The sequence below is a fragment of the Saccostrea echinata genome, unplaced genomic scaffold (assembly GCF_033153115.1).
Source record: "Saccostrea echinata isolate AGI-Se365-2 ecotype Australia unplaced genomic scaffold, CSIRO_AGI_Sech_v1 ptg000030l, whole genome shotgun sequence".
NCBI classification, from domain to species: domain Eukaryota; kingdom Metazoa; phylum Mollusca; class Bivalvia; order Ostreida; family Ostreidae; genus Saccostrea; species Saccostrea echinata.
In genome coordinates this window covers 8,381,081-8,397,287 of record NW_026889779.1, presented here as the reverse complement: position 1 = coordinate 8,397,287, position 16,207 = coordinate 8,381,081, and the positions used below count along the sequence as shown (strand labels likewise).

At 33.5% G+C, this 16,207-nt stretch overlaps 1 protein-coding gene across 2 annotated transcripts in view; it reads right to left on the bottom strand.

Annotated features, from left to right (window-relative positions):
• Positions 1-16,207, bottom strand: part of LOC133197211 (GTPase-activating protein and VPS9 domain-containing protein 1-like) — a 31,130-nt gene that overhangs the window by 1,931 nt on the left and 12,992 nt on the right. The window contains exons 5-17 of one of the 2 annotated variants that reach the window (XM_061333126.1): positions 12,047-12,310; positions 11,447-11,752; positions 11,163-11,299; positions 10,779-10,877; positions 10,540-10,612; positions 9,578-10,417; positions 8,244-8,743; positions 6,435-6,516; positions 4,906-4,968; positions 3,887-3,934; positions 1,224-1,307; positions 308-731; positions 68-202 (exon numbers count right to left, since the gene is read on the bottom strand). In XM_061333126.1, coding sequence (XP_061189110.1) covers positions 68-202; positions 308-731; positions 1,224-1,307; positions 3,887-3,934; positions 4,906-4,968; positions 6,435-6,516; positions 8,244-8,743; positions 9,578-10,417; positions 10,540-10,612; positions 10,779-10,877; positions 11,163-11,299; positions 11,447-11,752; positions 12,047-12,310 — 3,055 coding nt within the window. The remainder of the gene's footprint in view (positions 1-67; positions 203-307; positions 732-1,223; positions 1,308-3,886; positions 3,935-4,905; positions 4,969-6,434; positions 6,517-8,243; positions 8,744-9,577; positions 10,418-10,539; positions 10,613-10,778; positions 10,878-11,162; positions 11,300-11,446; positions 11,753-12,046; positions 12,311-16,207) is intronic. The other variant, XM_061333127.1, reaches the window with a different exon arrangement.

Sequence of the window (16,207 nt, the reverse complement as noted above, 5' to 3'; positions counted from 1 at the left end):
TCAATAAAACACTTTTTTAAAAATTTCTCTATGAGATCATTGTATCTCTAAGACAAACTTTTGTTACCTCTTGATTCTGCTTAGAAGACGCTGGAGATGTGAATGAGTTCCCAAGAGGCCTTGTCGACAGCGAATTAAATATGAAATGTATGCAGCTCGACTCTGATAGTCCTCTTGTAAAGAACGAACTAATTTTCTACAGCTGAAAATCAAAGAAAGTGAAATGTTACTTTTCTTTGATTAGATGGTAGACTGTAAAAAAAGTTGACTTTATAATTTTTGAAAGTTCAATGTTCCTCTTATTTACCCTTCTCCATCAAACAGCCTAACACATCTAATGGCTTCATGAAGCTGTGCTATAATGTCCTTGTCTTGTAGGTTTATGGCCTCAGCAAGCTGCCCTCTTAACACCTTGAAGAGTTCTGAAGAATCTGTTTTTCCTGCTTCCTGCCTTACTTGAGGAGAGAATTCCAGAAGGTTATATCCTAGCTGTATGTCTGTGTTACTGAGAACAATCCTCAGTTTTCGTTTTGTATCAGTGAAAGCAAAGCAGGTCTCAAGATTATCTGGGTCATACAGAGGAGGACCCTGAATGTCCTCATCCTTCACCGACATCCTTTTCTCTTTCATGGCTGTAACATCTATACTAGGGAGTCCTGCTATCTCTTGAGATGAAGTGGCACTGGTGGAGGGCTTCGGGCGATACTTCTCCAGAATATCCTCTGATGATTCTGTAAATAGTATGAAACTTCAGTTCTATTTTGAATACTTATAAATACTACAACACTTCTATTTCTAGTTATCTATGTTTCTGCATAAATACTGCTAAATGTGAAACACCAGTCCTTATCTTTGGCAACATTGATGATGGGGAATTGCATTTTATCTTGAACTCTCTCTCAAATTTCCCATAAAAGGAAGCTTTCACTTTGATAAAATAAGATGTCTTTACCTCATGAAATTCAAAATTTTATTTTAAAATCAAGATTGAAGTGGTGCACACATAGACAAACTAACCAGAGTAAGTCATAAAGGAATAAAAATATAATAATTTACAAGGAAAAAAAATTATCGAAGTGGTAAAGCAGCACTCTAAAAACACTCAAAACATTTTCTCTTCTCAGTTGTATGTCTTCACTCTTGCTTTTACAGCTAGCTATTACTTACTAGATAAATTTATATGTCAATTTTACTATCTATCTTTTATAATCTTCCCTATATACCTCTGGCTGCTGTTTCCCCCCTCTCAGCCCCCTCTACAGAAGTGTCCACCAATGCAGGTTCTAAAATTGATGAACTGGGGGTGTCTGCAAAATAAACATTAACAATACATAGCTATACTCAAGTGTAATCATCAATCCTTACTTTACTTCCTCCTCATCTAAAGCCTCTCTTAACAACAGATTTGATTTTATAATGCAGCTCTTGTAACAATAATGATTATCTTTTACAAGGGTCAGAACTTAATCTTAAGATTCTTTATTGTAAGGAAAAGATGATCCAAGTTTACTCTTGTTCAGATTGTTAAAAATACCCATGTCACACCCCAAAACATACTTTGAAACACAGGTAAATACATTTGAATATTGATCAAATATTATATTGCCAACAGATTCTGGCAAAAAATAGTACCGACTTTTAAGTGGGTCAATGGAAAATTCCTCCTTCTGAACCAAATTGTATGCAAATATATTTGGTAGCTTAAATGCCATTAAGCAAAGAAAACAAGAGGCCCACGGGCCTGGAATCTCTCTTCTGGTATTTTACAAATCTATTACTTCTTCTCTTAGCCTTTTAGATGCATCAACTGACATGTTTAATGATGCTAAGCCTCTAGCCAAAGGCCTAGAATCTCTCTTTTGATATTGATAAACTCAATCACTTCTTCTCTAAGCCTTTTAGTATCATTTTATTTAGATAAAGCCCTGAAATTTAACTATTTTAAGCCTCTTATCATCATAAATATTTACAGGTAGATTAAAAAAAAAAACAGGTCACCATGATCTATTTTTTGGTAGATACATTCCAAGGACCCAAAATGCATCAACTGATAAAGGTTGATAACTTTTTTCGAATATTTAGATAAAGCCTTGAAATTTCAAAAATTTCAAAAGTAGGTCACCTGACCATGACCTACTTTTTGGTTAAAACACTTTGAGAGCCCAAGATGCATCAACTGACAATGTTTAATGATTCTTAGCTTCTTATTATCTGAAATATTCATATATAGCCATGAAATTTCAAAAGTAGGCCACAGTGACCTACTTCTCGGTTGACACAATTTGAGTACCCAAGTGAGTCAATTTACAAACTTTGATGATTCTAAGCCTTTTAGTATCCTATATATTGAGATACAACTTTTAAATTCCAAAAGCAGGTAACTGTGACCTACTTTTTGGTTGAAACACTCTGAGGATCCAAGATGCATCAATTGACAAAGTTTGATGATTCTAAGCATCTTATTACCCAAAATATTTACATGTTGCCATGAAAATATCAAAAGTAGGATATGGTGACCTAGTTTTTGGTTAACATACTTTAAGAACCCAAAATGCATCAACTGACAGAGTTTTATGATTCTAAGTCTCTTAGTATCTGAAATATTTAGATACTGCCTTGAAATTCCAAAAGTAAGTCACAGTGACCTACTTTTTGATTGACATATTTGAGTACTCAAAATGCATCAACTGACAAAGATTGATGATTCTAAGCTACTAAGTATCTGAAATATTTAAATATAGCAATGAAATTCCAAAAGTAGGTCATTGTGACCTACTTTTTGGTTGACATACTCTGAGGCCTTAGGATGAATCAAATGATAAGGTTGGATAATCCTAGGCTTCACAGAGTTCAAAATAGGCATCTCATACACTTAGAAAATGAATAACTGCAAAATTCAAAAAGTAGGTCACTATGGACCTCCTTTTTTTATAAATATGTTTAAGCCCCAATATGTATCAAATTCCAAGATTTCATGATTCTAAACCTCTCAGTATCCAAAATAATGAACTAAACTGTTTTAAAATTGATTAGCCATAAACTTCACAAAGTAGGTCATGGTGACCTACTTTTCATCATGGCCTACTTTATGGTTGACATGAAGCATAAACTGACAAGTTTTGATGATCATGTGTTTCAAAGTGTCAAAGATACGCATCAAAATCAGTTTGAAAATAAAGACAGGAAAATGGTCACTGTGACCTACTTTTTAGTCAACACGAGATGAGATCCTAAAATGCATCAACTGACATTATTTGATTATCTTAGTTTTTATACTGGGCAAAATATCAAAGTTTTAACAAAGCACTTAAAGTCAACTTTGAAGTGACCTTGAGACCATGCCCTTTGCTCCAGGGTGATGCATTGAGCAATTTTCAATCTACAATATATCCTCACCCTTATGCATAATTTGGTGATAATCCCCCATAAGTTCTTGTGAAGAAGATTTTTTAGCAACCATTTATTTTTTTTTATTTCCCTAATGATCTCTCTTGTTTAAGGGTCATTTTCCTATTTTTAGTATAAATGAAAGCCCTTGGGCCAAGGACACTCTGCAAAAAATTTATTATCTAAATTTTGACAATCTGAAAATACCAGACCTACAGTATTCAATAGTTTCAGATAATCTTTTGACAAGAAATATCTAAAGACAGCTGGACAGACATGGTGATTCCTGTATACCAATTCTCCCAAATGATTGCAGGGGGTATAACAAAAACAGTGCAGTTGAGATCTGAATACTGTAAATCACTTTTATTCACAAGAAATTTGTAAAAGTTTTATCTTTTTTATAAATAACAAATAACTATCTTGTGAAAATAAAGTGTGTTGAAAATTTGGTGATCTACAGTATTCAGATACAGACAATATTTTATTTTCTACTGACCAGGTGCACTATCTTCTCCACTGGACTTCAAAGATTTTTTCTTCATTCCTGAAATATCATACAGTTTTAATTTGTTAAAACTAGCTAATATTGACATAATTGTTCTCATACAAACATTTATATAGAAACCCCTACTACTATTTATTTCTGCAGTATCCAATTTTGTTGTACATTTGTATTTTTAGGACAGAAAAAAAAATCGCATAAATTGCTTTTTCTTACCCCCTTTGGTACATGAATATCCTACTATTGAGTGTAAGATGAAACTAAAAAATGCTGCATTCCAATATCTATAAAGCATTTGTAACTACAGAAATTATCTAGTAAACAGTAGTCCTTCATCCAGATTTACTCTTACTCATACTTTGTATATACAGTAAAACACACTCAGAGCAAATACGCTTTCCAATATAATGAATTAGGCTTACAGTGAAGTGATTTTCATTCCCTGTGACTAAAAAATATTGAAAACTTAACACATATCAAAAATTATGCTAATAACAAAGCAAAATTGTCTGTCCCAGGCACTTTGTTAAAAGCATGTTTTACTGTATACATTGTAAAAGATTGAATATTCTGTAACACATTATATTTCCTTCATATATATAAAGAATAGTATGACACTGAAATGATGAAAAGGGGAAATTTGATTCAGAGTACAACATTCACTACACGTGTACAGGAGAAATATGCTAAAGTAAATTTACATGTACAGAAAACCAGTGCAGATTTCCACCAATCAGCAATAACATGCATCTATAATAATCTGAAATATTCATGAGAATGTCAAAAATCCCACAAATCAACATGGTCATGCACCAAGATTAAACATAGGGAGAGACAGAGAAATGCTCTTTTGTGAAATACATTTCTAATACAGCATTCGTTTATTTCTGCAAGTACGTCAAACTGTGTACAGAGAAGCCTCCTTTTGAAGTATGCCACTTGCACACAGGTGAATAAGAAATGCAGTCAAGCAGCACGTACATCAACAAACACTAGTCTGGATAAAAGTTTACCCATATGGTGATGAGTTAACCTGGTGCTTGTTCGTATAATGGAGGACATGTAATGATGTGAACCTAAGGAATATATAAGTTATCAGTTCTAATTCTTATAATGCAGCACATCTTTTTTTAAATGAATTTATTTTTTTATCCCATCAAATATGCTACATGACTTTTTAAACAAATATTATTCAATCTGACCATTCAAATTTAGCTGACAAATTTGAAGATGCTTGCACTTTATCATGACAATATGACATCAAAACCAGTGGGGTTTGAACAAATGTGTATCTACTTTATCTGAAGATGGTTTACTACTGATTTGACTCTTATGACACTGCTGTTCTTTAAAACTGTATACAACTAGATACAACTATGACACTGCTGTTCTTTAAAACTGTATACAACTAGATGTGTCGTTAACGCCATGAATGCCCCTGCAAGCAGCCAAAGTTTCAAATGCAATACTTACCGTTTTAAATTTGTATTCAAAATTCGCCAGTATTTTCTGGTAAAATACCTGAATATGCAATTTCAACCTTATACATAAATCCCTACAAAAGTTATAGAGCGGAAACTGAAAATTTCTTATTTTTTTCTAAGTTCAAGAGAGATAACTCTGTCAAAAATCATCGGATCATAACCAAATTCGAACTTGATGAGCTTATTCCTATCACATATCCATATGTCAAATTTGAGTTGAATGTATGCAACTGTTGCAGAGATAATGAACGGAAAGTGAATGATGACAGAATGACGGAACAGGGTAACACTATATGCCCCGGCCATTTCATGGTGGGGCATAATAAAAATGCTTAAATACTAGGCATTGTTACTCAAAGCAACAAAGTTTATACATTTTACATATAAAACAGTTTGACATTAAACTTGAACAAACTTTTGGCCCATTTTACAAAAGAACTTATGACTTAGACCATAATGTAATTTTGATTATAACTTTCTTTTTTACATTAATTTGAAAATGTTTTAAATCTTTTTTTTAAAAAGAACTAGGAAAAATAATTTTATTTAAGCAATTATTAACAAAGACATTCATTTTGCAAGATTTTACAATCAAATAAAGTTTTGATTCTAGTGGTAAATTCTTTTTGTGAAAGGGGCCCATGGATCCTAGTTAATCATGTCTGAGCCTAGATTGATGAAATGCGAATATGCATAGTTTGGGGGTTATAAAAATGCTTACAGCATGATAGATTGATGCCAGCAAACTTTAATCAATTCTCCTGTGCATTAAGCTCATCTGAGTTAAATGCTAAAAGAGCTTTTCTATCAGGAAAAAAAACTTTCCATATTTTGTCCTTATAGAAGTCCTCAAACTAGCCATTTACATTAATGATAATGATATTGCTTCCCCATATACAAATTTTCCTGATAATATGTCAAAATATACAGGGCATATTATGATGCTTCAAGGGCCTTTATAAACAGAAGACAAACACCCAAAAACCTAGACAACCAGTCTACCACCAACACTGACCATTTGTCAAGGTTACAAGATGAGAAGTGGAAAGCAGAGTTACCTTTATTAAGTTTGACCTTCAGGTTTCGGAAGAAACTCTTGTTTCCATCTTTCTGACCCTTATCCTTTGAGATGGCTACTTCCTGTAATTGAAGACAAAAACATTATGATGCTACCACAACAAAATTCAATGCCAATATCCTTAACAAAATCTTGAAGATTCTCACGGTTAAAGGTGCTGTTCTTCTTTTACTGCTGTTTCTAGAGAGTTGATTCTCCATCAAGCTACATGTGCTATGCCTCATTATGAATGTCTATGTATACTATTATTATTCTAGACAAAGCTTTTAAAAATGAGAGAGCCTATAAGTATGCTGTGGATAATCTATAAGTATTTTTTTAACAATTAATTTCATTTGTTGGACAAATTTAATCAATAATGATAAATCCAATGTATAACATACTTCTAGCATGTCTTTAAGTGGTGAATAATTTTTGAAAAGTTGAAAACAAAGAAATATAGCTTTAGGAATAATTAACATCTTTGTAACATCAGTTCAAAATGAATTTTAAACTTCAACAAATACTTTTCCAATGGCTCAATTAAATTAAAGTGTTGAAATTTTATCCCGGTTAAAATTTGACAATTTGGCAATGGACTTACAAAGTCAGATGCAAAACAAATTTTGACAGGTATCTAAAAAAAACTCTTCATCATAACGTATCAAAGTCTAAAATTAAAAATATCCGTTTGTTACTTCAATTCAATCTCTGGTCATCCATTTGTTTGCCTGATAACTTCAAATGTAGTGCTGAACAGTACAACAATAGAACATGTCATTGCATGACCTAAAAGTCCAGATTTATACTGTTTCATGTCTTTTGATAACCACTGTTCAAGCTTTGGCTTCCTGATTTTACATTGTGTGTACAAAAAGATTCATCAATACTGACAATAAACTTATGTTGACAATGCCAAAATAATAATGGAAGAGTTTTTTTCATATTTTATATATATATACATATTTTATTAATTACACATGCAGTAATACTAGTACTTGTTAATAAGTAGAGTAATTTGTTGCACAATAATTTGCTTAACTATTATGCTCTTTTTAAGCACTGAATGACTTTTTTTTGTACTTATGATGCACGTGCCCTGATTAATAACACGTGTGCTTTAAAAGTGAATATTCTAACCCTTATATTTATCATCCTCTGTAATTATACGTGATTAATTTTTTTTTAATCTCTTAGCAAACAGCTTATCATTATGGCATCATAGTTTAGCTGATTTTAATGAAATGGCCTGCAAAAACAGCATTCACCTGAACTCCGCAAAATTCGCTTACTTCTATTAGGTAGATACTAAGAGATCAAAAGCTCCAGAGTTATGGCCTGAAAATAATTTCAGTATCTAGTTGCCAAGTGACTTAGACCTCGATTCCAGATTAAAACTCAACCTTAGGCTTGGGATTATATACAACAACATACTACTCTAGTTATATACAACATATTAAGTTTTAATCCATTTCAATCAAGACTTCTGGAATTATGACCCCAACACAATTTCAGAAAGTAAAACTCTTTGCCCATTGTCCTTGATCTTTGAGATATGACCTGAGTTTAAGATCATAAATTCATGATACTCTTTGAGATCACAGGCAACAAAATAAGTTGAAATCCAAATCCAATAATGAGTTGCTCACATAATTTCCATATCTCCTTGCCCTATGACCCTTGCCTTTCAGATATGACCTTGGTTCATTATCACAACATGTTTTAACATTTAAATGTTCCTTTTACCATGTGTTTTACCTTCATACAATAAATCTACATTATTTCAAAGATGAATATATGTATACAGTACCTTTTCTTCAGACTTTTCTGACACATTGTCAAAGCTGGCTGATCTGGAAGACTTTGCAAAGGGGACCCCATCTGAGCCACTTGAGTCACTTGTCAGACTGTTTTGTCTGGAGCGATTAGGAGGTGTGTCTTTAGACTCCTCCTCTTTCAAGTCAATCAGAGTTTCCACTTGGAATGTCTTTTGTAAACTAGCAGCTGAATCTGCCCAAGTTTTGACCGCTGATTGCTCAGTGTCTACTTTGTTGTCCTCAAGGTCAATCAGGGTGTTGCTTGTACTGCCCGATGGCTCTGTGGCAACTGGGTCAAACATGGCCAGAGCAGCTGATAGACGCTTTGTGTTAAATGTGGTGTTTTGCTGCTCAGAAAATTTGACATTACTAGAGGTGTCAATTAATGAGTCCAAGGACTGTGACTCCATGGACTGAGGAGTCCCTCCAAAGCCCGAGTCTGAGGAACTGTATGTAGCACCATATACAACAGCTGACCGTGACTTCTTGTTTCCTACAATGTATCAGGTACATTATTCAACAGAATTAATGCACACACAAACAGTAGGTCTCTGTTAACAAAGTAGCTTTAGTTTTTTACTTACAAAAGCCTAAGAAAAATCTGTATTTCAACTTTCTTTTTGAATTTTTACTTGCATCTACATGTAATTTTCCCTGATGTTTTATAAACTTGTACTAAATTTTAGTGAAATCAAACTTTAAAGTATAGGATGAGTAACAGTTTGAAAGAATTCAAAAGCTGACTATATTTCATAAACTATGATACCATAAAATGAAATCAAATAATGTTTGACAGAATAGTGGTTTACCTGTAAATCAAGTTTTATCAAAATTGAACCAAAACAGAAGCGTAGCATTATGATAGAATTTAAAAGTTTATTGTATTTTAGGAACCATGAAAACATTGCTCCAAGAAATCAAAGATTGATACACAGAATTATGTTTATTTAGATAGTCAACTTATGTACCAAATTTACTGAAATTGGACCAAAAGGGTAGTAGTAGCATTTTAAAAAGTATATGTATTATGTAGAGAAATACACAAAGATATCTGAACAAAGAAACATTAACCATGCATAATCTTTTCCATAGCGAAATCAAGAAGGGGGGGGGGGGGGGGATGCATAGAATGAAATCCTGAAACTCCAAAACAGGTATGTAATTCTGATGTAGATTGAATCATACAAACTCTTAAATCAAGACAAAAACACACAAGAAAAGTTTTCTTTTATGAACAGTTCATGTCTCCAATCTTCACACTAGCTTCAATGTTTTACTGAGTTAAAGGTATATTGAATACCTAATCAAAAGAAATGACATTATTTACCTTGATTTCTTTCATCATATTCCTTTTTTGTATGACTTATAGTTGGACAGCTTACTCTCTCTGTTGGTTTTGGACCATTAAATACTGGATTTTCAAATGCCAGAAAACCAGTATTGTTTGGTTCAGATACAGGGATAAATGCTGCCTGATGCAGGTGATTGACTTTTGGAGAGGAATGATTGGTTGGCACTGGTGCTTTAAATTGTTCGGATGTTTTCTCAGGAGGAAGAAAGCCTGATTGTTCAAAATTGAGTAAGGATTCTTGCTGACGGCCATTATCATCAAGCTGAGAAGGAAGGGATAAGCGATCTGGTTGAGATGGTGGCACACTAGGTAGAGGGTGAGAAAGGCGGTCCCTCTGAGCTGGATAGGGCACGGGGTGAGGGAGTTTATCCAGATCAAGAGGTGGTGCTGAGGACATGGGTTTTGGTGCTTTGTCTGACTGGGTTTGCTCAGTTGGCAGAGTGAGTGGTAGCCTGTCCTGCTGTTGAGATGAGGGAGGGAATTTTTCTGGTTGTAGCAGAGGTTTAAATGTTTGTGTGGAGGGATGTGTACCTTGTTTTTGACTAGAGCTGTGTTCTGGCACAGCCAGAAGATTACTGGACTTAGCCCTGGCTGAGTGTATCCTTGGCGCTGGCTTAGGGGGAGGTAAAGATAGTCTGTTTGTTTCACTAAGGTGAAAAGGGTCATCCTCCAAAAACACATCATTGTGGGGGGATGGTTTCCCTGATTTTCTGTTGACCTTAACCTTGTTTGGTAATGGGGGTGGAGTGGCCTCTGCCCCACCTGCAGCCTCTAGGCCTTGTCCAATAGGTAGATCCTCACTTGGACTTCGGCGGCCTAAGTAACAATGAAAAACAAAATCAGTCATGGAAAACAAACTTCATTTACATGTATTTCTTGGACAAAGTACTATAAAACACTTGGAAAGTACAACTGCCTTAATATCAAACAGATCAAACCTTCAGCATTTTCTAAGTTCCCTGCATCCCCAGACATTATTGATGCCAAATCTGTGACACTGCCCACATCATCCTAAATTATAACATGCCTAATATAAATGTAAATCTTTTAACCACTCATTACTAGACATTCACCAATTTAACAATTTTGTAACTTTTTGATGATTGGAATTATATAATACATGAACATTAAGTAATACACTGATGAATTAAATGAGATATTATCTGATTCCACAAACCTGGTCAAACTCTGAGAGAGCTTGTTTGTCCTCAGTGTCACTCGCTAGGACATCTGTACTCCAGGCATCACTGGCTGTCTCAGATACCTCAGACACATGCTGAAATTAGAAACAATAACATCAATACTTTCTATTGATATTATGAGATGGTAGTATTGTCCAGAAATTAAAGGAGATGGGCGAATAAGGCATGCAAAATGCCTATAGCTTCAAATACATAAAAGTCATGTTCAATTTGTGAATGTAGTATATAGACGAAAGTTCTTATTATTGAAAGGTATGAAATTATAACAGACAAAACTTTTCTGTAGAGAATTCTTTTGGTAAAGATCACTGATCAAGTTGAGGAGGATGCTCTGCTTTGATGTTTATTATGATCCTTACATCTTGCCGTGGGAGGAAGCTGCTGCGGATGAGTTCTTCCAGCCTGTCATATTGGTTGGCTTCCGGTGGAGGTTCTGAGTCACTGGCCAGTACATCTGTGCTCCATGTATCACTTACTGTTGATTTGGTTTCCACTCCTATAAATGGTTCAATAAAGTTCACGTAATCAAAAAGTATATTCTTCTGATATTTTTTGGGGATATCTATTGCAGCAAAGCTTTGAATTTTGAAAAAAATTCTATGAATTCTTTATAATTGGTTTGGATTTATTATCTATTTCTTACTTTCTATGTCAGCTCTAATTTCAAACTTTCCAAATCGGTCTGTGACATCTTCTCTGTTGGGTTTTGGAATTGTCTGTGGAAGAGGTGGAATTTCAGGAAGGGGCATCTGAGGGGGAGGAGCCTCCTCAACACTCCCTGCCTGTGAGAGGGGTGTATCTCTGCCACTGATGTTTGGTGTGCCACGTCCACTAACATTTGCGGAGATCATGTCAGACATGTTGTCGTTGTCATCATCTTCTTCCACAGAGCCAACAGAATGACTGGAAGCAGCCTCAGAAAATGCCTCCTGGATCTCACTTGTGTTTCCTGTAAGTGACAGGTCTGAAAATAACCATCCCCAATACATGTGTTAGGAGAGCACACTACACATGCTCCATAGATTAATAATGACACTGAAAAGGGAGAGAGTTTACTAGAATAGAACAGCTAGTATCAGAAAAGAATTTGGAAACATATCTTAATACTGCTTAAACATGAATTACATTAAATAATTTTGTGTCCCACATAGATCTTTACTGTCTTTATTTTTTTTCTCAAAATTTGTGTTTATCTCTGCATGATTCTTTCCCTTTAAGAAGGAGAGAGAGAGAAATAATTTACCAATAGATTCTTGGTCCTGAGAGAGAGAAAACCTGGTTCTTTTGGAAGTAAACATTCCCCCTCCCTCAGCTACCTCGTAATGTGGAACATCATGGTACTTGACACGCCTGGGTTTGTTTTCCTGGTCCAGAGATAACACTTTTTGTTCAGACATCATTCCTGGACACTCAGAGTCCATATTTAATGGCACCACGAGGATCTCCTTTACTGCCTCGTCCTGTGATGATGGCACATTTAGGACCTCTGGTAGGCCTCGCTTCTTCTCTGATAATATAAGAATCACTGATTTAATTAAAAGACAAAAAACATATAAAATTAATATGTATTAAGCATACATACTGCTGTTTCTTGTTTCTTTTCCATAAACAATTTTTCATATACAATTTGGTGTGACCCTATTCTTCAGAATGCTAATGATTTAAGATAAACATACAATAGTACTTCCATCTGAGATTCAAGACTGATCACTTTCCATTCAGTGATGTTTATTTAAAAAGATTTCAAAAACACTTTCATCACAGCTGAGAAACATGCATTGTTGAAATGTTAAAGGATTTTTTTTTTTTGTTCCCTGCATTTGAATGCATAATACAATATACTGAATACATGTACAACATACTGAAAACACACAGTGATTGAAAGTATTTCAACAATTCTATGTATCCAAACTCTGTTTTTTCATAAGATACTGGAGAAGATGAAGCAATGTAAAAGTAGAGGTACTGTGAGTATTGAGTTTACAAAAAATGATACTCCCATTTCAATATGGGTATAATGGCAAAGTCCATGTTTTACTATGGGAAACCCCAAATATCTGTCCGATCGAAATGATAAAAAATAAGAGATGCACAATGGCACTATGTAATAAAAATTCTGTGAAAGTCTAATAAATTTTATTCAGTAGTATAGGAAGAGTTGTGGATAAGAGATGGGTATACCCCCATTATTTATAAAGAATGTCAATGTTCATACTTTTAAAGAATGTCAATGTCCATATTATTTTTTTTTTTTGGCTATGGGAAACCCTAAATATTGGTCTGATAAAAATTTATCAAATACTGGAACTGTACACTATACTGAAAGACAAGATCAAATTGAAAAAAGTTCTTGATTTTATAAACTTCATGACTGCAGTTGTAAAATTTTATAGGGTTTTAATTGATACTTACTTTAAAAAAAACCCAGAAAATTAAAGATTTATTAATAGTTGGGGAACCTTATAGCATTGACTGAATTTAACGAGATCCAAGTTCAATAGACATTTCTGGAAGTAAACTTGTGGTAATGAGGTGACTCTTTGCAGTCTAATATTACACATCTGAGTAGTTTGTTCATAATATATGTAAATGATTTTCAAAAGATAAAAATTTTAAAAACCCTTCACCACCATCTTTGTGTAGAAAAATCTTCAAATAACTTTCTTTTGGATTAGTGTGTGTCTTAATTTTGACCGAAGCGATTTTTGCACTAGCTCTTTTCTTTAATGTAGATTCAATTGAGGTGCTTAGCGTATGCCTTCCATTTTAGATTTCAACTGACAGTTAACTAACAGACATGATCATGTGTATGTAATAAAGATTCTGTGAAAGTTTCAATATAAAGAGACATACCACAAACAAATTTTCTTATCTCCAACACAGAAGAGTTTCATTGCTATTTTTTTTTTTTTTTTTTTAGATATTTCTTAATCTAAATGGAAATTTAATTAGTGTAAAATGTACAAATAGACTTTTGAAAATGTTCCCAGAAACTCTTCAGTAACAAAACTTTATAATATTTCTAAAACTTTTCAAGAATTTTATTTAACTCTATACCGGTAGTTGCATTTTCCTACTTGTAACCAAATTTTGTGGTTTGGACAAGCGTAAAGTTGTTAAACTAAGGCCAACATTTTTTTATATTCTGTTTTACGGGAGCGCCGACCCTAATTTGGGCTAAAATGAAATAAAAATAAAAGTCCCCACTTCAAGTTTTATTTTTATTTCTCCCGCCGATAGTTTATTTATAGTCACTGAAAAAATAAAAGAAATATAAATAACCTTTTTACAAGCCTTTCAAAATGTGATTTGTCATTGGCTGAGGTAAATAGATTCATCCAATCACAGTATTCGAAGCGTGAAGAGTCACTGCACAGCATAGCGCCAAAATGTCAGAATCGGAGGGTTTCACATGTTTTTAAATAGTCAATTTAAAAAGTGACGTGTCAGTGTTTAATATTAGAAAAAGTATCAATTTTAATGAAAGAGTGAATGAAATAGACGAATCAGTGATCTTGATCAAATGTTATGCAGAGGGCCATGTGGAAATCGAGTTTCTGTCAACCGCTTGTTTTGAAAGGTTTTGAGTACGCATTATCTTTGACAATTGCTTCAATACATTGAAATACGTCTTGAAGATTTTTTTAAACTTAATTTTAAGACAGAAATGTTTTCTTTTACAAGTAACGACAGAACACTAGAACAATGTAGAACTGGTAGAAAGTGGCGTGACTGAGGAAATTCGAGTCACAACTTTAACTCGTTTTATGACAAATATTGGAATTCAGAATTACCTATGAAAATATATCAGTATATATGCTTGATTGATACAAGACATTATTTCCTTTTTTATCGCTTTATGGAATTTTGCGTGCTATGTAACAAATTAATGTACATTGATTGATCAGCGTATTCATATCAGCTGATGTAGTGTATATGTATGTTTAGTAAAAGTTTTTTTTACCACTAGAGAAAAGTATTGTTGTAAATGATACGCCCTTACAAATATTATTTCAATTCAAGACCTGGTTTCTTTTTTCATTCAAAAGTTGTGGATTAGAACCATTTTCGACAATTAAATTTTTAAATTCTGCAGTAAACAGAATATTGTCATGTGTATTTTACATGTGTATACTATGGGAAAGATGTGTATTTTCTACAATTATGTTGAAAGTTAGCATGCTCAGAAAGAAAAATATAAGGATAAGAAGATATATATACTACAGATTGAGGAAGTTTGAATATGTTTTCAATAGAGATATTGTGGTACATTTTTTCCACCTACGTATATATTAATTGGAAGTGCATTGAAAAAAAATATTATACAACTTTTCTTTTTATCATGTCTCATGTGCACTTCTGTGAATTAATTTATTTTAGCTGATCCATTGAATGTCTCACTGTATTTTCTCCATAACTTTGCCAGAACTAGTCCAAAATCCCCAGATCTTGTAATTTGCTGAATACCGAAAAATAAAAGATTCTGAAAAGTTTATGAGGGGTGTGACAGAAGTCCTATAGGTTTACTGTGTGACACTATGATATTTGACAATTGAGAGAAGACTATAGATTTGTATGTTTGATTTTCATTAATGTTAGAAACTGCAGGCTTTATAATAGAAATGCACCCCTGCCCCAAATATCTAAGAGAAAGTTAAATTTAAAATAGTTCATTGATCCATTAACAGTACCAATTCTGTGTTTTGTGTACATAAGTTTTTCAAATAACACTGTTTTTCTAACAAATTAAGGTCATACAAAAAAATTCCAACCTTAATTAAAAATAAAAATTTTGATTGCATTTTTTCCTTTTATTTTTATTTTTCTGACCGACTGCTTAAATTTCAAGCTTTTATTTTTATTTTTATTTCGACCCCCCAACTCAAATTTTTGAAAAAAATTCCTGTAAAACAGAAAATAAAAAAATGTTGGCCTAAACAGATCATGTCTCCAGTGAGAGGCACCTTTTTAAGCAAAGATAGATGAATTTTGAAAGAAAAACTTTGTATTTATCCTTAAATCCTTAAATTTTACTCAGTGGTATAATTAGGAGGAGTTGTGGATGGGAAATGGGTAACTCTGATATTATAGAAAGAATGGCAGTGTCCATGTTTTGCTATGGGAATTAACCTCTAAATATGTGTCAATCAAAATGCAAAATAAGTGCATAATGGCACTATGTAATAAAGATTCTGTGAAAGATTCAGTGGTATAGGAGGAGTTGTGGTTAATGTACGGCTATCTTCAGAGCATCAGGATTTTCAGACCGATGGACACCCCATCACTATATCCCCCCCTCTCAAGCAAAGGATATAATAAGTGAAAATAATAGGAAGTGAATTCACATTATATAAACCTCTAAGCGATAAATTATCAATTTTCTACAAAGACTTCCTGTGTTCAC